This window comes from Rhizophagus irregularis, chromosome 28 (assembly GCF_026210795.1).
Source record: "Rhizophagus irregularis chromosome 28, complete sequence".
NCBI classification, from domain to species: domain Eukaryota; kingdom Fungi; phylum Glomeromycota; class Glomeromycetes; order Glomerales; family Glomeraceae; genus Rhizophagus; species Rhizophagus irregularis.
This window is the reverse complement of record NC_089456.1, coordinates 3,385,007-3,407,996: the sequence shown is the minus strand read 5'-3', so window position 1 is coordinate 3,407,996 and position 22,990 is coordinate 3,385,007. Positions and strand designations below refer to the sequence as shown.

General features: G+C 29.8%; 6 protein-coding genes across 6 annotated transcripts; 3 read left to right on the top strand and 3 right to left on the bottom strand.

Annotated features, from left to right (window-relative positions):
• Positions 1-443: 443 nt before the first annotated feature.
• Positions 444-1,517, bottom strand: OCT59_019367 (uncharacterized protein; the record flags this gene model as incomplete). Its single annotated transcript, XM_066135983.1, has 3 exons — positions 444-890; positions 1,116-1,331; positions 1,509-1,517. 3 exons carry the CDS (start codon positions 1,515-1,517, stop codon positions 444-446), a joined length of 672 nt encoding a protein of 223 aa, XP_066005222.1.
• A 3,332-nt stretch (positions 1,518-4,849) lies between these two features.
• OCT59_019366 (uncharacterized protein) lies at positions 4,850-5,119 on the bottom strand (the record flags this gene model as incomplete). The annotated part of the gene is made up of 1 exon (XM_066135982.1): positions 4,850-5,119. The coding sequence occupies one exon, from the start codon at positions 5,117-5,119 to the stop codon at positions 4,850-4,852; it is 270 nt and encodes an 89-aa protein (XP_066005221.1).
• A 135-nt stretch (positions 5,120-5,254) lies between these two features.
• Positions 5,255-6,882, bottom strand: OCT59_019365 (uncharacterized protein; the record flags this gene model as incomplete). Its single annotated transcript, XM_025321081.2, has 6 exons — positions 5,255-5,588; positions 5,656-5,746; positions 5,833-6,363; positions 6,431-6,547; positions 6,613-6,639; positions 6,714-6,882. 6 exons carry the CDS (start codon positions 6,880-6,882, stop codon positions 5,330-5,332), a joined length of 1,194 nt encoding a protein of 397 aa, XP_025169850.1. The 3' UTR covers positions 5,255-5,329.
• Positions 6,883-7,432: 550 nt separating this feature from the next.
• OCT59_019364 (uncharacterized protein) lies at positions 7,433-8,800 on the top strand (the record flags this gene model as incomplete). Its single annotated transcript, XM_066135981.1, has 7 exons — positions 7,433-7,654; positions 7,728-7,906; positions 7,974-8,029; positions 8,105-8,289; positions 8,357-8,495; positions 8,554-8,664; positions 8,724-8,800. 7 exons carry the CDS (start codon positions 7,433-7,435, stop codon positions 8,798-8,800), a joined length of 969 nt encoding a protein of 322 aa, XP_066005220.1.
• Positions 8,801-20,779: 11,979 nt separating this feature from the next.
• On the top strand, positions 20,780-21,349 carry OCT59_019363 (uncharacterized protein; the record flags this gene model as incomplete). Its single annotated transcript, XM_025311624.1, has 1 exon — positions 20,780-21,349. One exon carries the CDS (start codon positions 20,780-20,782, stop codon positions 21,347-21,349), a length of 570 nt encoding a protein of 189 aa, XP_025169847.1.
• Positions 21,350-21,424: 75 nt separating this feature from the next.
• OCT59_019362 (uncharacterized protein) lies at positions 21,425-21,631 on the top strand (the record flags this gene model as incomplete). Its single annotated transcript, XM_025311623.2, has 1 exon — positions 21,425-21,631. One exon carries the CDS (start codon positions 21,425-21,427, stop codon positions 21,629-21,631), a length of 207 nt encoding a protein of 68 aa, XP_025169846.2.
• Between the last annotated feature and the right edge of the window lie 1,359 nt (positions 21,632-22,990).

Here is a 22,990-nt window from a genome sequence, read left to right as displayed (position 1 = left end):
TTTCTCTTGATGAAACAACTTCTTTTTATCAGTTATAATTGACTTCCCAAAATCAATAAAAAATATATTGCCTTCGTCATTAACTAAGATGTTTTCTTTCGAATATCATTATGAAGAATGTTGTGACTATCAATTATTTTTAATGCCCTGAGAGCCTGATTCTTTTGCCATTTCTCTATCTTATGAAAACTCAACACAGTACCAACAATTGCCATACCCATAACTTAGCCCATTCCACCCCATAATAACCATAACATAACAATTTTGGGATATACTTTACTTGAATTTTAGAAAGACGTTGGTATATTTTGATATCATTTTTCATATTATAAAAGAATTGTAGATCTAAATCCTTTAAAGCTAATGTTTGCCCATAGAATTTACATCGGTAAGTTCCTCCAGTCTGCCCATAGCCTATAGCCTAATGAACATTCAAACAAATTCTAAACAATCAAAACCTCTTCCGTTGGATCCTGATTTTCATTTAATCCCTGATCCCCGGATGTACTTCTCAAGTTATAATGAGGATTACTCAAACTTCTGAAAATCTGGGAAATATGGCCACTTCCAGAATTTTGTTGACTTTGCTGTAAAGCTAAAGTTTGTTTCCTATTACTATTATTTATATTAAGATGGGGAGATGCGGGATCTTCCTTTGCTAATCGAGCCAAATATACGTATGATTTAAGCACAGGTGGGTTGGTTGAATCACATGCACAAGAATGAGAAATCTGAAGCTCAGTATTGTTATTTTTTGGTCGATACAGAAACCAATGATTATCATAGCTTGAAAGAACTCCATATTGAAGTTGTAATGATGACATATAATTGTAAATTTGCCCAATTATATCATATAAATGGCCCGCCATAAGCTCTCGTCTTCCAAAGCTCTAAATCAGAATCAGTGAACCTTGGAAAATCCTGTAATAGGATCTCTTGATTTCGATTGCCAAGATTTGCTTCGAGAAAGTATTATCTATTCTAAGACGGCAAGTATAAACTGGTGTGAAAGGACCAATATCAGAGTCAAGAGAGAAATTGGAATCCTTCTGCTTCGCAAACTTGTAATTTTTCATAACTTTGTTCAATACACCAAATATATTTGACTTCCATACCAGTGTAGATGTTATCACTAAAAAATGCGGTCTCTCAAGTCTCTCTATTTCATCGAAGTTGTACCGATCTACTTCTGCTAAAAATCCTTTCCATCGTGTTATTCTTGTAGGCCAAGAGCCACTTATTTTTTGTTGAGCTAATCGATCTACTAGTATCTTGAGGATAATAAAGAGGTAGTGGAATGCACGATAAAACTTCATTAATAGAAAGGAGCCCTGTAGAAGACAAATGGGTATATTCATAGAATTAAATAAGTATTTGATATTAAATTACAGTGCAGGTAAATAACAGGAACGATTAATAAATACTACGAAAATAACTGCCTTTGAAAGACATCTGTTGAATAACACGCAAAGCGTACAAACATTAAATTATGTTATGATAGAACTTACTTTGACCATTTAACTGAAGGATAGAGTCTGATATTCTTTTTTCTACCGAAAGCCACATTCTTTAAGTAAATCATTATTTAACCTAAGAAAGCTGTAACCATTAACCCCTTCGACACGAAAACGTCATAAATAAGTTATAAGAGCGTCCGTATTATATCTTCTATGAGGGTTCAGTGATGGTACTTGTAGACATTTTCGATTTAAAAAATAGTGGGACAGTTGTACAATTCGGAGGATTTGTGGTATATATGTTGTGCGTCAGATGAGTCATCATCATCATGACTGTATGTCTGTATGATAAATCCTCTCAATCAAAGATCTCAGGGCGTTACAGTCACATTTTTCCGAAATCTTGAAAGTGTATTTCTTTTTTTCGAATTATATGAGAAAAGGGAGGGGGTCTCAATCGCAAACATTTTCCGCATTACGGTAACGGAAGACTTATAATATCATTATCGAAGACATACTGCATTCCTAAACACAAGACCCGTAGTGAAAAATTACTCACACTCCATGTAAGCATAACTTCTGGCATATACATAAACTAAATTTTTTATGGGAAGGTTATTGCAGAAAGGTTGGTTGAACTTCCACAAGTTCCTACATGCTTTATATCTTGCTGAAAGGACCGAAGGACAGGAGACATGGTAACGTGATTAACATTGTCGTATGATGCCGAGAAAAGCTTTGAAAGCACAATGAGTATCTTCATACCTTTTCACATGGAGATCTGGCGATCTCGAAATTGCGAAGTCCTTAGCCCTTCATGACATATGGTTTTGTCGTCATTATTTACTTATAGGGCATCACCTGTAGTGTAACTAAGCATTTTTTCACTTTTTTTCTCGGAAAAACTGGTTAGCTGGTTAGCATACCATAACTTCTTTTCGATTATGGAAAATCAATACGTTGCACAGACTCACCGGCGTTGCGCAGAAATTCTGTGTGATCTGAAGATCAACTCGCGTCTCTGGTTGATTATAGGCGATCTTCGACCTCTGCAAGAGTAAATTTATATCCGATCTTAAATTTGCAAACTCAGGATTATGGGTTTTATGTAGTTTAGCCCTGTACTGCGGTGAATGATCAAAATATGTGTTTCAATTACGGCAAACCGATCCTTATTACATATTACTCTAAATAACCAATGTTGAACAAAAATAATTATTTCTTTAAATTCAACGATGCAATACATCATATAAGTAGGGGATAATAACATTTAACGATATTTTGATAATAATAATACTTAATGACAAAATATTATTTCATGTTCTTATCCAACCTGAATCATATTTCACAGTCTAAGCAGTCAGATAAATAAAGATTAAGCAACCGAGATGTATAAATGGCTGATAATTAATATCATTATCTTCCTCAAAATGATCTTTCTATATTTTTCTGCTTCTCTAAACTGTTCATTGAATTCGTGATCATTTCCATAGTATGATTCTTGAAACGAAAAAATCATTTCCTCAATTTCCGGATTTGGATCCCAGCACCTTCTTATTAAGTCAATGTAGCATTTTGGTGCTTCTGGCTCGTATATTTCTGGTCTAATTTCTTTACATATATCATCATGTTTACTGTCAGCAAAAAGTTGTCTTCTAGTGGGTGGCAGTATAATCATACCAAAGCTACTGTATATACGTCCGCTGCTTGAGTATAGGTTTCTAGTCCTACATAAGGCATGACGCCATAAATATTTTTATTATCCATATTACCAATTTCCCGCACAATTCCATATCTGAAATAAATGCATTAAGTTCAGAATCGAATAAGTATCAAATTTGAACAATATATTTCCTGTGTGAAAGTCACGGTGAACCATCCTCCTTTGATGAATTTCTGCGAGTCTTTTACAAATATCGGCTAATACTCATTTCAATCCCATCCAATCCTGAAAATTTCCACCCTTCGCATACGCAAGAACCATAATCCTTTGTGTCTGGATGTTGAGAAATTCTATTTATTTTAAGAATGTCATTATTGGCATGTCCTTCAACAAGTATGTTTTAACAGGGCCCCACAGTTTTATCAATGAAACTTCCGCCCACTTCCGTACAAAAATCCGTACGTTAAACTTCAGGTCTTCCATACACTGAACTTTTTTTTTAATAATCACATTTCTGTTACATCAAACTTTTTGAAAATTCGATTTCTATACGAGGAACTTCACAAAAATTTTTTATATTATTTTAAATATTTGGATACTTCTTTTGCTGGGATTCATATTTATGATTAAATTAATTGACAAAAAAAAAATGATAAAAAGTATATTTATATGAGTTTTGTACGTCGAACCCCAATTCTGGAGTAAATCTGTACGCGAAGGTAAAATTTATTGAAATTCGTACGCGGAGGCAATTTTTATTGTAAACCCTACAACAAAGTAAAGAGGCCCTGTTTTAACCTAGTAAAAATATTTAAAACAGAAATCATTATTACATTAAAGAAAAGGTTCCAATAAAATTATAACAATTTTATTAACTTTTTCATCTGACTCTCTAATTAATTCCGTTTTATCATTATTGTAGGATCATTCCATATTGCAGAGTAATCACTTTTACCTATTTCTTTAACACTATTGAACTTATTGTATGGTATCCATTCAAATATTAAACAGCTTTACTATTAATGCGTAATTGCATTTCTTGGATAAAAATCGTCAATCTTGTCATTTTCACTGGTCCAGTTTGCGAAACTCTTTTATTTGACATGGTTTACCATGTATTGATATATCTCTTATCACATTTTTCACAACATTTATTCTTTCTTAAGAACCATAACATAATCTTTCGTATCTGGATTTTGAGATATTCCGTATATTTCTGTTTCGTTTGCCAAGTATGCTTTAACCTATTAATAAAAAATTATTATTACATTAAAGAAGTGTTTAATTTTCTAAACTACCTCGTTCAAAAATTCGTCGGTATTGTTTTTAAGTTACGTAAACATTTTAAATTAATCCTTTCATCCGATTTCTCATCCATCCCGTCATTAATTTCCTTAACGCCATTAAACCGATCGTATGGTATCCATTCAAATATTTTGTCATCACGCTTATCAATGCTAAATTGCTTTTCTTGAATGAAAACATCCAGTTTGCAAACTCTTTCATAAAATAATTTATTTGTCAGTTTACACCACCGTTTGTCAGTATTCTTCTCACCGCATTATTTACAATATTCTTCACAATATTGAAACCATGATATAATCTTTCGTATCTGGTTTGCTGAGAAGGGTATATTATAATTGTATATGTTTTAACCTATTAATACAAAGTTATTATTACATTAAAAGATATAGATGTATTTATAATTAAATTTATCAATTCATTTTCATCATTTCTCCCATATCACTGAATATACTGGAGTGGAATCACTTTTGCTTATTTCTTTAACGTTAAACTGATTATACAGAATCCATTCAAATAATACATTATCGTATTCATCAACGTTTAATTGCGTTTCTTGAATGAAATCATCAATTATTTCATTTTCGCTAGTCCATTTTGTAAAATTTTCTGTTAAAAAGTTTATCTGACATTGCTTACACCACTCGTATTCATTATTAATTACACTGCTTTGAGATGATTGAGATGATTGAGACATGGCGAAAGTTTCTTGTAATTTTTTTTTTATTTTAATATAATACAAACAATCAAAGTAAATTTCATTGGTAAGTACTTAAATTGATAACAGATAATAATTTCCTAATTATTAAAGTAGTTTAAGTTAAACCCGGTTACTACAAGAAAAGAAAAAAGAAACAATTTAATGGTTAAATTTTAGCTTCTTATAAACGTATATTATCATACATTTTCATTTCTTAGTATTTGTATTTTTAAAATATCTTTCATGTGTTTTTCTTAAATCATCTAGATAATAATTATCAATGTAATACTCTTTTAACAAAATTTCCAATACGGCTACTCTATCTTCGATTCTACCACCCTCTGGTAGACTACATGGATCATCTGCTAATGGTATTCCTGCACGAGAAACGTATCTATTTGCCAAATGTTTTTTAAAACTCCGACGACATGGCCAACAACGTAACAAGTACATTTGACAAATTCCCCTTAGAATAAATATGATAAATCGTTAAAAATTTTTCAATATCGTTTCAAATGATTTAAAATATTTACCATGGAGAAAGTTTTGAAGCGCCAAATAGTAAAATAAATACTCCGCTTATAGCACTATAAAAACCACCAAAACTTGATATAAGTTTTATAACTAAAAGAAAGAGGAAAATTAATTGTAAAAATTATTCAAATACGAATATTGATAAATACGAATATTGATATAAAATTATTAATTACCATTATTTTCAAATGTCTTAACATCATCATTAACTATGAAATCATATTTATATGTCAATTCTAACACAGTATTGAAAGTATTTGGCAATTGAGAGAGTATATTATCTTCTATTACAATATCCATTTCATCTTGATCTGCATCAAAACCAAGAAGACCAGAAAGAGATGTAGAATAATATTTCGCACTTTTGAAATAAAAAGTACACATATGAAATCGTCCTGGAGTAATAAAGTATTGATTTTGACTTAATTTCACCTCATTAATATCTTGTTCATCATCACTAAGTGATTTCGTAACTTTTGTTGTAATGTAAAATGATTCAAAAATAATTTCGAAGTAATTATAAATTGAAGAATTATCCAAAGTAATAATAAAGAGGAGAGCGTTCTTATGATGTCCTTTGGGATTTTTGATGTAGTCATTTCTAAATGCAAATTCCATACAACGATTATCATCACTACCATTAATACCATTAATAACACTGTTGTTGTATAAATTGTTAGTCATGTTCGGATAAAATTTGGTCATAACTGTGAAATAGAAAAATAATTAAATTTTTAAAAATCATTCGTCAAATTTTAATATAAATCAACTTACGTTTATTGTCATCATTGACCGAATAATTATTAGGAATAATAATATACCAATGAGAATCTGATCTATTATGGTATAAATTGTATAATGATATTCTTGCTATTGAATTATTATCGTCGCCTTTCATTATGAAATTGATAAGTATATATTGCAACCTTAAAATAATGTTTTTTTAAACCTCTTACTTAAAGTTTTTGGGCAAATATGAAACTCTATTTTTTTTTAAAAAAAAAAAAGTTAACTAAGGTTTAAAGATTTTACATTATATATAACGTAAATTAGATACTTGGATATGTTAAAGATATAGGATTAATTTCGGAAACGAATTTGTTAAGTGAAATCCAAACATAATACCCAAGAGCACATGTAAAGACGAGAGCAGTCAACAATCGTAATATGTTGAAAAATTTAGGTTCTGTTTTTCGAAAAAGACCAAAAGATTTAAAAATAGACATTTTTATTATGAGAGTTTAATACAAGCTAGGTTCCTTCTGCTATTTTATAGACCAATCCTAATTTTGAAATTTTTTTTTTTTGGCAACACGCAGGAACCATATATGGTAAAAAAACAATCGAAGCTTATTTTCGAAAATTATGAAGCGCCGTTCTGATCAAAAACTTCGGGTACTACCCTTGGATGCAGAGCTCAATATAAACAATTATACAAAATTTCTACGGTTCTTTATATTGAGCTCTAAGTATGAATATAGGATAAGCCCAAAGGCTATGAAAGCCCACGGATAAGTGGATAAAAGCCAAGTACGGTAAAAAAGCCAAGGCTTTGAAAGTAAAAGCCCGAATCCGGGGTAGTACCCGAAATTTTTGAAAGATGTATTCATTTTGGCTTTTTGTACTACTAGTACAGAAATTGATTCTCGGTAATGTATTTAAATATGCAATTAATTTCTGCAAAAGTAAAATCCTAACCGTCTAGTAACAATCCCAAGAAAACTTTTAGTATATTTTAACCATAGAGTAATATCCCGTTAAACAAACATAACAAACATGGAGAAAATTTCTCAATATTTTGACGAATTCAAGAAGAATTTCCTTCCATATTTAAGAGAGAATTTAATTTGTATAATCATTATTACAAATTCTTTTGCTGTCTTGGTCGGAAACATTTTCGTTTGGATTATAAAAAGAAATAACATAGAGAGAGCTCTTGTATATATTCTAGAGTTTTTTTTTAATTCAATGTTAGTGATTACATCTGGAATTATTACGGTAATTATAGTAAGAGCTCCTTTATAAATTATGATCTAATTTTTAAAGTGCGGTTATTTATTGTATTTTTTAGGCAACATTCAGAACTATTAACCATATAATGATATATTTTTTCGTGAATGTAACACTCATTGTATATATTTATTTCATATATTATTATCTTGAAAGAATTTCCAGTTCTTTAGCGTTTGTAGGTTTACATACAATATTACTTATTTTGCTTATAGTTAGTACTTGGATATGTCGTGAAGGGTAAATAAATTATTAATTTGTAATCTACATTAACTTAAACTTAAAAAAGTCTAATTTGTACATTTAGGAAAAGCTTATTTGTGATTATCAATCCGAACAAAGAAATAGATACCAAAATTAGAAGTTAAAATTTTTCATTTTTTAAAGTTGAATTTTTTTATATACTATTCTAAAATATCATATCAATATACTTTACAGAAATCTATATGTGGTATTATTTGCAACTAACTTTGTGTCACGCACAAATTTTAGCTGCTATGTTTTCGGTGGATACTTATATATCTATATACAGAACTGACGTAAACAGTCCGATTGATCTCTGGAAGTGTATACCTTGGCCAAGTATCTTATTATGTATAATTGCTTTAATAATGATTAAAGGGGTAACTAGTTTAAACTTTTACTTTTATGAAAAAAAGGGATTAATTATAATATTTATTTCATTTATAGGTTCGCAATGAATCAAAAAATATAATGATTGTTTTTTATCTTATTAGTTTAACTCTTTGTGTATACTATACTTATAATTTAATTGCGGATTCTAAAGTACTAACTTCACAAGAAAAATATGTTTCTGGATATATTTTAGGTATTGTAAATATGACAATAAATATTCTAGAAGTTTAAACTAACCAATTTATATATAGAAACAACAATTAATCTTAATCTGGATGTAAATTCATTTTTTATAACAATAATTACAATGATAAATTCAATAATTTGTCACAAAAATTTTGGAAAAGGATTAAAAGATTATAGTAAGTAAAAAAAAAATTTTTTTTTTTTTAAATTACTAAAATAATATCTATTATTTTAGTTTTAAAAGATGAACTGAAAGATTTTAAGGAATCATATAAATTTAAAGATGATCTTGATGAATATTACAAACGTTAATATATTAACCTTAAATCAACAAATTCGTGAAGAAAAAATGTTTCTTAATCAAATTCTGATGCAGCTCTGGTGAGCAATAAAATCACCTTTTATTTAATATATTCTTTTACATTAATGGTAGTTTTATATGTTTATTATTTCTTATAAAAAATATATTTAGAAGAATATTTGCCTAATGGGAAATTTTACTCTCAATAACTCCTACAATTTATTAATTGATATTGGTAATTGAATAATTTTACAACAGCTTTACCACCATTTAATGTATCAACAAAACCTTTGCAACATTCAATTCCTACATAAATATTCTCTTTATAAATAATTTTACCAGTTCTAATCCATTTAGCAAGATCTTTTTCACAATCTCTGTTAATATCCATCCATTTCTTTATATTGGAGTATAATAAAACTTTACATATTCATCAGGAAATTTTAAGATCGATAAAATTATATAAATTTATAACTTTTATATAAAGTTAAATAATTTTTTATATAAAATTTATATATTTATAAAAATATATAAATAATAATATTTTTTAATAAAAGCGATAAAAAAACTCTCTCCGTCGATTATTAGGACAAATTCTCACACTGCAGTTTATAATAAAAATTTTACAGTTACATATAGAAAAGTTATAAGGAAAGCCATAAGAAATCGTTTATTTCGTATATTATAAAAGGAGAGAGATGGAAGGGGTTGAGTTTACCTCTTCACAACCGTCAGGAAGCAATAACGCTTTCTCTTTGAACCAAGCCGTAGTTCAACAACCTGAGAACAACAACGGTCAAAGACTGTGCTCCTCCGTGCATGCACCGTCTCATAAGGAAAATGAACCGACTGTTAGCACAGCGCTAGACAAGTCAGATAAACAACCGCAACAAAGTTGGACCGTTATTGGGAAAGCCAAACAGTTCCAACTTTTTTTTCCGCTCGAAATTATTCTAGAACAAAACCCTACAGAAAAAAAGAATTACGTTTATCAGATTATTTCAGATGTACCAGGGTTGAGGACATACGTTGTTACAACTATAAAAGGTATTAAAGTAATCAAAGCTACATATGAGTCAGAACAATCAGCTCAGAAAGTTTTGGAGCGCCAAATCATTAAAGGTAATAAGGTTAGATTTTGTAAAATTGAAGGGATCAACCAAGCACAAGATAATCAACAGTCATACGAAATCCGCATCTGGGATGTACCATTAGATATAGAAAAAGATATTTTCGAGCAACACCTACGCTCGATTGGGAACGTAAAGAGTATCAAATTCAATATTAAACAACTATATTACGAGGTGGCAGTAACATTCGCTGACAACAAATTAGAAGAACGTTTCAAAAAAGAATGGGTAATTAGATTCTGTAAACATGTATTCAGAGTATTCCCATCCACCTTATCTAGGGAAGAAAGAAATCACAGATTCAAATACGTACTTAAACTAGCTAACTTACCTAGTAGTACATGTGCCATTGACCTAGCAGAGATAGCCAATATCACAAAGGCGAAAGCTATATTCCTACCCAAAAATAAATTTTCAAGAAATTACGAAAAAGAACGTTTCGTATGGTTCTATTTCGATTCTGAACAAGAAATGGGTGACGCGAAAACACAAATTTTCATATAACAATAAAGGGCTCAATTTTGTGGATAAAAATACATGCCATGTATGTAGATCATCATTTCACAAGCTTAGAAACTGCCCAGAAAACAATAAATACCAACAAGCGCAACGTACGCATAGTGTTTATCAATCAATTTATAAAAGATATCAAGTAAAGGCACCCACTGCTAAAGGGGGTTTTAATCCACTATTTCCGAAACAATGATATGAAGAACTAACCAATTATTGGGAAGACGGCTTAGATAACTGGAAGATAAACAAAATAGTTATGTGAACATCGCTAAAATGAATTCTAATCAAGGCTCAAGCAATAGCAATAACCCACAATCTGCCGCCAAACAACAACAGGTAAATCCAGTAAATAACAAAGGGAAACAAAAAGAGAACGCACACACTGGTAAAAAAATGATTTATCCTACACATATCTTACACATATTGGGTACTCAAAATGTAGAAAATCATACACAAATAATACACATATCATACACATATCGAGTACTAATATATATATCATACATATATCAGGTACCTGATAGGTATACTATATATATAAGTTAATTCCCTATATGTGTATTTGATATGTGTATTATTTGTGTATGACATTTTCTACATTGGAAGTATCCTGATATATGTAAGATATGTGTAGGATATGTGTAGGATAGACCATTTTTTTACCAGTGACACACAACCCAACGAAGACCATGGAGTGAAAATGCTATCCAATCCAGTACAGCAGACCAGTTAACAAAACTAGAAGCAAAAATGGAACAATTCACCAACCTGTTAAATAAATTTAACAACAGGCTTGCGAACGTAGAAGTCCAGATTCTCAATTCAAAAGTGCCGAGTGATACACGACAAGTTAGCCTAAGTTTTGGTACAGTCAATGAAACTTTTAAGAATAGCAATAATAAACGTATTAGAACAATGGAAATCGTGAGAGATAAAAAAGTTGACATCTTTATCAGGCCAACTAACGTTGAGACACAAAGTAGAGAAGCTGCTCCGATCGAGACAGAACGAATGACACAAATGACTGCAACTATCTCGCCGCAAACTTCGACACAACAAGACAGTAACATGTTGGTTGATGTACAAGAGACATTAGACAAAAAAGAAAATGAAAGACTGGATAACTTTGAGAAAAGAATGGATTCAGCGTTTTTATCCCTTTCTAATATGCACTACATGTTCGAGAACTTTATGAACAAAATTACTCCAAATAGTCAAGATACCAGTCTGAATAATGGATACAAAGACACAATACTTCCAAACAATAGTCAATAATGATTGTACACCAACAATAAACCCAAAATATATTGCCAGCGAAAGATGGCATTATGGATATCAACAATACATTTAAAATAATGACAATCAATGTGGCAGGACTAAATACCAATCTGAAACAAGAACAATTATTAAATTTCATGAAAATAAATAAGATTAATATCCTGGGGGTAACAGAAACCAAACTTAAAAATAGCAGTGTGGAAAATTTATACCGAAACGAAAAGGAATATAATTCGTGATGAGCGTATGATGATAAAATTACTATTCCGCTGGTGTTGGGATTATTATGGAAAAAGCTTATGCTAAACACGTACAAACCAAAGACTTATTCAAAGGAAGATTAATACACTTGACGATGTACATGAAAGGCAAGATTCATTTATCAATAATCTTAGTGTATAATTACGCGAATAATACACAAAAAACAGAAATCTTGGAGTTATACGACAAAATTAATGACATTATAAAAAAAGAACGTAAACTTTAAAGTCGGATTATAGTCTTGGGAGATTTTAATATTAAATATGAAGAATTTCTAGACAAACAACAGAAAAATTTATCAATACCGTGGAAACTTAGCTTGTTTAAAATATTAAACAACTATAGATTTAAAGACACGAATGTGCTATTTCACACCAAACCATTGTCAATATGGCGTCGTAACAATATTACATCAAGAATCAACTTTAATTGGGTGAACTTTGAATTGATCCCAGACTTGATATATGCATTAACGAATAAAATTCACATTTTCAATACGGACCATTCAGCAGTCACGTCATATTTTAGCATTGATGATATCTTCAAAAAACTGCAAATGGCTATGAATAGAAGACATAAAGTAGAAAAAGTCATCAATTACAGTAAGATTACAGATGATCAATGGAAGACATTCACAGAGCAGTCGGAATTAATCCTAGAGGAAGAATTAAAAATGTTAAAAATTGAAGAATGTCCTACAACGACTACACTAAATAGAATATGGAATTCTATAAAGCAGATAATAAATAAAGCGAAAAACATTTACCAACGAAGAAACCGCATCCGAATAAAGATAATTTACCAGAAGCTGTTTTTTTTATAAGAAGAAACTTCGACAACTTTCTTTAATTTTGATGAAGTTAACAAATAAAAAACTCAAAGATTTGACCAAACCGGATGTCACATATAACTTTATCAAACAATATTATGATACAATTATGGAATTGCTGCAAAGACTACAGATCCAAAAGAAACCACTGCTAAAAATGAATATTAAAGAGTTTAAAGATCTGATCATCGATCTGTTTAAAATTACACAAATCAAATATGCGGAAGAAGATGACTTATACAAAGAGGAACAGATCAAATACTATGTTGATAAATGATGCAGGGAATTACAAGATAATAAAAAACATATGCTGGATTCAATATTAAATAGGAAAAGAAAAAAAATAGTACTAGATAAAGTTCTTATAAAAAAGGACGGCCAAAAACAGTTATGTTCGACAGAAAAAGAAATTACAGAAGCAATGATAGAACATTATCAAAATGCCGCTGGGAAAAAGATGAATGATGGAATTGCAATGAGCGATAGATGGCAGAGGCAGTATGCACCAAAAAATGATATTAACACAGATTGGTATAATGCTACCGTTAAGGAGATCACGGAAGAAGAGTGGATGGATACGATACAGGAGTTGACTAAAGATAAAGCTGCTGGTCCATCAAAGGTTTCGAATGAAGAGTTAAAACATTTGGGTACCAATATGAAGGCTTTAACGCTGAAATTAGCAAATATGTGTTTACAAATAGGAGATATACCAGGGGAATGGAGAGAAGCCTTGTTGTATCCTATACCCAAGACTATATAGAATGGGAACACATGTTGACTAAAACAAGACCTATAATACTCTTAGAGACGTTGAGGAAAACGTTAGTTAAGATCATTATGAAAAGGTTATCAGCTGTAATTGCGGAAAAAAATATACTAAAGGTGGTAATCACGCAGCATTGCCTGGCAGATCTACAGAAACATCATTACGAATTATCAATACCTGTATAGAAGACGCTAAAGTCAACAAAAAACACATTTGGTTGATATTCCAAGACCTTTCTAAGGCATATGACCGGGTAGATGTAGAGATGTTAAAACTGGCGATAGACAGAATTAAAATCCCTAAAATACTGATACAATTGATTACAAACTTATTCGTGAACAGTAAAAAAGCTATAATTGGATATAATGGTGTTACTCCACAGTTCACATCGCAAATCGGGATAGATCAAGGGGAGGTCATTTCACCTCTTTTGTGGACAATATATTACGATCCACTATTGACAGAAATTGATAGTTTACGTTTGGGATACAAGATAGAACACTCCTGGAAAACTAATATACAAGTACCTCATAAAAAGTCATTATCTGCTATTGTTTCATCTCAAACGTACATGGACGACGTAACGTGGTTGACAGGAAGTAAATATATGCTAGAGAAAATCCTGGACATAGCAAATGAATTCAATAAGATGAATAATATTCAGATAAACTATGAGAAGTTTGCAATGACAACAAATGAAGAAATACAAACTATAGACGGAGAAATTGATATCAATTTTGGATCAGAGATTAGGAAAATCAAACCGATTAAGGCGGGAGAATCAGTCAGAATTCTAGGAGTTTGGGTTAATTTAGACCTAAACACGAAATTCGTTTTAAATCAATGTAAAGATATAATTAGAAATTATAATAGGATTATACGTAAGAAACGAGTTACCGATCTACAAATGAAATATATATACAATCATGTCATCATACCTAGGATTGAATATAAATCACAGTTAACAATTTGGAATCATAATCAGATAGAACAATTGAATAAATTATGTCGCTCTATGTTTAAACAGAAAACATCACTGGTTGCTACTATACCAAATAGTGTAATACACTCATCATTAGGTTATGGAGTTAAGGACATTGGTACGATACAATTACAAAGACAAGTAACAAGGTTATACAATCAGTTCAATACACAAGGTGTATTAGGTATTATTACAAGGATACGTAATAAACAGTTACAATCTGAAATGATTTTAACTAAATCGCCAACGACAGAATGGAACATTAAGTCATGTGATCTTAAGGTCAAATATAACATTTTAGCAGCAACATTAGCAATAATGTATGATCACAATTTAACTTTTAGAAGTAGTGGACAAGATGAGAATATTATTAGAGGGGGTTCATTGTGTATAACTGATTTCTTTACACATAATGAACTATTCAAAAATCGAATGAACCAACAGTTAATGAAACACAGCATATATTTTATTAGTCAACTGATCTCCTCAGGAGGTGATCGATTATTAAATTATAGAGATTTAAGAATAACATTAGGGATTAATACTAAGGGACGTAAACCTAGTTGGTTTAAATCTATAGAACAGAAGTGTTTATTGGAAAAGGATTCATCTAGAAGACTTAAAAGTGAATTTCACATGGAAAGAAATTACAAGTGCATCAGTAAAGACTTGGTTCCAGAAGTTAAAAAACGTAACTGGTTAGCATTTTATCATGAGAAAAATGCTGTCGTGTATTTAGGAAGAGTTATAGAAACAGAGGTTGAAGGTACAATTGTTGAACATTGGATACATGATATTGGAGTTGATAATATATCTCCTTCTGTACAATTGCCTATTATTAAAAAATGTTCAGGTTGTGATTTAAAAGAAATTCATACAAAGAGTAAAAGGAAAAGTGTCAAACAGAGATGCCTGTTAACCATAAACGATACTGACAGATCAGTCAAAATCAATGCGAAAAGCATAGATGATAGATACATATTGGATATGTCGGTATTTGAATGTTTAGCACAAGCCGAAAATAATAGTATCACGAAGTTAGTAGATAGTGTTACAGATCGGACCCCTTCTAATTTATTGACATTTATTCATTCGCCAAGTGTTAGAAATAAACTGTTAAAGAAGGACCCCAGATATCTAATATAAAGGTCATAATGGACTTTTGGCCAAAAACACCCCTTTTTGCTGAAACTCAAAAAATCGTTTTTTGTATATATCTCAGCATCCAGTAATTCAATTTTAATGAACTTTTTTTTATTTTGTAGCCCTCATTTAGCTCTACAATTTAAAAAAAAGTTCATCAAAATTGGACCACTGGATGCCGAGATATTTACAAAAAACGATTTTTGGGAAACCTGAAAATGGGCCAATCTGCCGAAAGTGTGACTTGATGATGATCGTACTTTCTCCCCCGTTGGGCTCTGCCCATTTTTTCCCATGAAGTTATGGATGAAAAATATGAGGATTTTTTGCCTTGAGTAATAGTAAAAGGACTTTTCGATGTTATATGAAGTTATTACTGAGGTCTTTAGTTTCGCCCGAACTCCTTACGGCTTATATTGAGTTAGGACCGTTATCATGAGTCTTGGAGTTACCAATAATACTGTAAGATGGCAGTTCCATACGAATGTTCCCCTGGGCTTTCTGAAAGGTTGAAAAGTAGTGCATCTTGGTTCCTACGCCTTTAAAGTCTAACTGGCCAAGTGGTTCGCAGGCCGGACCGGTATTTCTTGGAAAGAGCTCTTGACCAACGTATTTCTTGCTAGTTGATGTTGTTAACTGGGGAGTTAGTCTTCTAAAATAAGGAGACGGAGTTGAGGTGTATGTTTGGTGAATTTTACTCAGGTTTTTCTCATTGCACTTCGAGTTTTCCTGAGGTTTATGTCTTTATTTTTTGCTTTTTGTTTTTCTTGGTCGCTTTTTTCGGTATAACCTTATTTTCTTTGGGGGGTGGGGGATACTGGAAAATTTGATCGTCATGGTGGCTTGGTGTTACAATTTTCAAAATCGATCATCATTGGAGTGATAAGGGGGGTGACAGGTTGGGTATCGCAGTTTTTGTAGTATGCTGATCAAGGTGGTCACATGATGGACTATCATTGGATTGACTTATCTAGGTAGATCTTAGGTCGATAGATTGTTCGCAATGAGGTGGGTGTCCTCCATTTGGGATCGTTCGAAATGAGGTGGGTGTCCCTTCGGGGATTGCACGACACTAAAAAGTTCCCCATTGGCTGGACTGCACGACACTAAAAAGTTCCCAGAGGTCTTTGTGAAATAGGTTTGTTATCCATAGTATGTAGTCAAATAGGGGAAATTGAATTTTAGGCGTTTTTGATAGTGCTAATGGTAGCTCAAAGGTTCTTTACCGATTCTAGGAGTGGGTACGGCGCTGGATGGGTTACGTATAGCATAGTCGACTTTACTCATTTTGAGATATATTTGGGGGGAGTAGCCGTAGTTATTTATATAGAGAGGGTGGGATTTTTAATCTTAGCTTTTCTTATTTGTAATTTCAGAAGATTATTTGTTCTTTGTTTTTCTATTAGTTCTGCACTTGTTGCGGTACTTTTTAGATCACTCTGTGTTTCTCTAAAGTTACTTCGGCATTAATTAATAAAATTCAAGCTCATGCTATGTTTACCCGAAAGTGTGACTTATGACCTGTTTTGGAGATATCCGGGGTCCTGTTAAAGATCAAAGATAGTTTAGAATTTGTCAAGGATATAGAAGCATATACAGATGAGTCATTTAAAAAATATTCACTGACATCAGTTGAGATGGGAAGTGCTTTTTTGATCAGTGGTCCAAAAAAGTTTGAATTTAATGTTAATATTACTGACAATCCGTTAGCATTTAAAGCAGAACTTATAGCAATCATATTAGTGTTACTAGTTTGTCTCAAAGACGCGAACATTACAATATATGTTGATGCACAAGCCATAATTAATATATTCAATCAATTAAAAAAAGAGTCTTTACAACAGATATCTAGAGGAAAGCGTCAATACAACGCATGGTGGATACTAAGTTTCAAAATAATCAAATTTTTCAATTTGACAGTATTGCTAGTCAAAGTTAAAGCACATGATAATAGTGAATACAATAATGTAGTAGATAAACTAGCTAAAGAGGCTTTAAATAACGATCCTGTCTTTATCGATCCAAGACTTTTAATGTATAAAGGAAATGTTTGTTGGAATCATAACCCTATTGAGAAAGAAGTTACAATTATGATTAAACACATAAGGGAAACTCAATGGATAGAAGAATTTTTCAACTTACACAGAAATGATTGTTGGAATAATTCTGAGATGCTTACAGAGATAGACTGGTCAAGTACGTTTAGAGTGCTTAAAGGTAATACTAAATTAACAAATTTTTCAGAACATGAATTAAATTCATTTAAAGTCAAAATTTGGACAGAAGAATTACCAACGCTGGATAATTTAGTTAAAAGGAAGCCACATGTTTATAGTTCCAAATGGAAATATCCTATGTGTTTAAAAGACAAAGAAACATATACACATTTATGGAAATGTGAACATTTAGGACAAGTAAACCGGTAAATTTCAGCAACACTTACATGAACTGATATTAACTAATAGTTAAGTGGAAAATGTAAATTCTGATAACATTTTTAAAGAAATCTTGCGTTGTAGGATTTGGGACTTTAATAAGGCATATAATTTGTCTATGCTAGCAAAAGGTTTTATACATATAGATCTGATTAACTTATTTAAGAGTTATAAAATATTAGATAAAGATAAGACAAAGTTATTAGATGGTTTGGTTAATAAATTAATTTTTGACTTTAAAATTTTTATATGGGAGTATAGAAATGTTAAATTAGCTGATTTAGAACATCAGAAAGGGATCAATACTAAGATGAAAAAATCGGCCAACAAGTCTAAATTAGTGGCTAACAAATTAGATAAAATAGTAAGTTCACGTTGGGAGCTATGGAATAGCTTAGTTTTTGAGAAGGGAGGTCATTGGTCAAATTTTTAGGTTTTTCATGACATGTCACCTTTGACCTCAAGGTGACAGGTCAGTCTTTTCCTTTTGGAGGGGCAGTGTATTGATAATGTTTAAATTTATTTAGAATACTTTATTTTATTTTACTTTTGTAAATATATTGTATTACTTCAACATTATTATCAATAAACATGATCGCGCTATAATAACTGAAAAATACAACAAAATAGAATAAGGATAAATAATTAACCGATAGATAAATAATTAGCCAATAAAATTATATTTATAGTTTAGTTTAGTGTAACGAGATAGTCATATGATAATAGATCTTCAAATTTTATTAGAAATATTAGAAATATTAGAAATATTTTTTCTAAAAATGTATAAATACAAGTGGATTTCGATAGGAAATTCGGCAGTCAATTTTTGGCTCAAATAAAATAATATTAAAATATTAATTATTAAAAAGTTATTTAATATGAATATGCTCATTGTACGCTTGAGAATTAATTAATATTATATTATTAAGTTCGAGATTTTAAAATAATATTTGGTAAGAAAATAATGTTTTTTGTAATTTTTGTAACTAATTCTTATTTTAAACCAAGCATAGATAATATTCGAACTCAATACGTCAGTGGTAACATACGGTATTTTATTTTATTTTAATATCCTATGGGCGGCGTGTCACATTTTTGGTGCATGCTCGCGAGAAAGTAAAAGATTGTTGTCTTCATACAAAATCTAAATGAGAAATAGAAGAAAATAATATGAGAAAATGAAAAAAAAAATTTGTAAAATTAATAAGAAAAAGATGATATGAGAAATCATCAAAGAAATATGAGAAAGAAAGGATGATATGAGAAATCATCAAAGAAATATGAGAAAGGAAGGATGATATGAGAAATCATCAAAGAAATGATAAGATAAGGAAGACTTATCTGAAATATAAGAAAAATGTTACTATATATAAAAAAGGATATAGTAAAAGTAATATTATGAAAAAGGAATATTACGGAATATATGAGAAATGAAATATACGATATATTAAAAAAGTATATATCGAAAGGATAAATGAAATATTCAAGATAATAATGAAAAGATTTAAAAATTGAATGAAAATAAAAATTTATAAGGAGAATGAATTTTGTGAATAATAAGAAGTTAATAAATGATTGAAAAATTCAAAAGTATTATAAGAAGAGAAAAGTTATTAGTGACAAACCCGTAAACTACTATACTTCTATGAAGAAAGTAAAGGCAAGCCCAGTATAGGTTACTAAATGAAGAAGAAAATTAAATGATATTGTATATATGAGAAATATTGAAATGTTATTATACGAAAATAATTTTATTACAATAAAAGAATGATATGAAAGATTATAAAAGATAATAATGAATTATATTAAATAAAATGATGCAATAAAAGAAATTGCGTAAGCATGTTGCGTAAACAATATAAAATGTTGTACAAATCACGTGAGTAATGTAAATCACATGATGAAGCGCAGTAAATAAAAGAAATAAAAGAAAGTATAAGTCACGTGATAAGGCGCAGTAAAAGAAATATATAGCTGTCCCTTGGGCAGGGGTGACTGATTAATAAAAATATAAATGAATAAGAAAATAATAGAAGAAATAGTTGTGTCACCAGGGGCGTTATGTCAACAGAAATTTTAGTACGTTGATCGCTTAAAAATCCGTGGTTATCCAATTATAATAAGAAAATATTAATGAATTATAAAACGAAATGCGAGAAATAAAATAATATGAAATAGATTTGAAATAAATATTTTGGAAGTTAATATAAGAAAAAGATTAAAAGTTATTAAAAAGTTTAATTTGGTATATAGAACTGTGAGAACCCCAGTATAAATAAGCCTTTGTTGGTGATCATATTAGTCTGACACTGGGCGGCCCCAGTTATAAATAATCCCTAGCTTTGATCACAGTTTATTTGCGCAAGATATGGAAATTTTATAAATAAAATCGCGATTATAGATTATATTATAGAATGTATAGAGAAATTATAGAATCAAAGCTAGAACTTTGAAAATATTAGAATTTAAATTATATGATATTTTAAAGAGTAAAGAATTTAGTGAAGTATTGAGAATGATTAATAAAACAATAGGAATGAATGATTGATAGGAAAATATGAAAATATCAAATTAAAAATATATATATAGCTGCCCTTTGGGCAGGGGCGACTGATTAATGAAATAATAAATAAATAAGAAATAATAAATTATGAAATTAAAGGTTAAAATACCGAAAGAAGAATTAAGAAAAGTTGAAGAAAAACTAAATGATGGTATTGAAATAGAATTCTATGATGAAAATAATATGAGATTAAAGAATTGGGTTATTACATGTGAAATAATTACCGAGAAATTATTTAATGAAGAGAAAATTGAACTTGATGAAGTAATAATGAAAGAAAGTGATGATAGTTCAGAGAATAGAAGTGTTAATGATGATTCAGAATTTAATACAGAAAAAGATGAGAATGACGAAAATAATGATAATGACAATATAGTAATAAATGAAAATAATGAAAATAATGAGATAAATGATGAAATACAAAAGAATGAGACTGATAATAATGAAGAAAATGAAGAAATAGTTAAATCAGAAAATTATCAAATCTTAATGAATAGACTAAAACATAAAAGAGAAGATATTGATGAAGAAATGTTAGAAAAGGAAAATGAAGGATTATCATTATTACAATTATATTATAAAATAAGAAGGAATAATCTGATGTTATTAGAAATACATTATTATTTAGGAAAAAGGTTTGAAGAGAGATTAGAATGAGAAATTAATAAACGGAAAAGGAAAAGTAGAAAAAGGAAAACAGATAAAGAGGAACGAGAAAAGATATATAAGGAAATGATAGAAACAGGTGTAAAGAGAACAAAGAAGGGATTAAAACGAATGATGGAAAAAGCAGAAAAAGTTTGTTTATTAGTTGACAAGATAGAGAAGAAAAGAGTATTTGAAAGTAGTTGTGATATTACATCAGTAGATAACTGTACTAAGAAAGAAATAGTGGAGATAACAGAATATTTCACCAGTGTACAAGAAATGGAAGAATAAGAAGTTAAAATATAGAGATGAAATTTGAGAGTTTCAAATGAAGTGAAATTATAAGAAATATGAAAAGATGTATAATAAATAAAAGAATTAATAAATAAAGGAAAATAAAATGTTTAATTAAAATTATAAAAAGAGCAAAACTTGTACCGTAAAAAGAATGTAAAGTATATATATATTTTAAGAAGTAATACAAAAGATTAAAATAGAATACCAATATTTTATGGTGTAACAGGAGAAGATCTAAAAGAATAGACGAATCAAGTAGAAAAATATTTGTCAAAGATAAAAATTAAAGATGATTTAAGATTGTGAAGACATATCTATTAGGAAATGCGTTACTATGGTTTAAAAATAAAGGAATGTGTATTGCAGATTAGAATAAGAATGAAATTAAGGAGTTAAGATTAAAATATAGGATAATTGAAAAATATTTGTTAATAAAAGAAGTTAAGGATGATGAAAATGAAATAAAAGAAACAGTAAGAAGAATACTAAATGAATCAGAAAAAGGAAATAGTATAAAATATTTCTTGATGAAATAAGAGTTAAATTAGTTAAAGCAAAAATATTAACGATGGTAGCATTTGTAAAGCATTAATGATGTATAAATATATGGACAAAAAGTTAAAAATCAAGTTGGAAATTATTGAGAAAATAATTGGTCACTGAAAAGGAATTTTATTTTTGAGTTATAGATTTATGTTGAACAGAATCATGTGTAAATTTCATATTTAACAAATTAATGATAGAATTAATACTTTATTAATTAATATATATGATACAGAAATATAAGTAATATATAATAAAGTTGTGAAGAATACAAGAAGATAAAGAAAACTAGAAAGAAGAGATGTTAATAGAAAAGTAAAGTATGATGATCATCTTTGAAATTATTACAACGGGAAAATTAAGAAATCTGGAAAATTTTGGAATGATGCGGAATAATTTAAATTTAGAAGAAGCAATATGAAAATTTATTATGATATAGAATAACGATATTGTAAATGAGAAAGAATATAAAATATATACATAAAGAAGACTATTCTGAAATAAAATGAATATAAAGATTTGAGGAAATGCAATAATTCTTAATGTCGTTATCATGTGTTGAAGGAGGTCGAGTTTGTAAAAGTCTTTGAAATAGTGTATCGTATACCTAATAAAGTAATGGGGACATCGTACAGAATGAGGAGCGCACAACGATGAAGAAAATAATAATAAAGGGAAAGGGAAATGCGAGAAAGAAGAGAGTTTTAAAGGGTTGGCAAGGATTAGTTATAGTTTGTTAATGATTGAAAATTTTACGCCCTTAACCTCTTGCGAGGCATCTAATCACCTATAACTAACTACTCGATACGA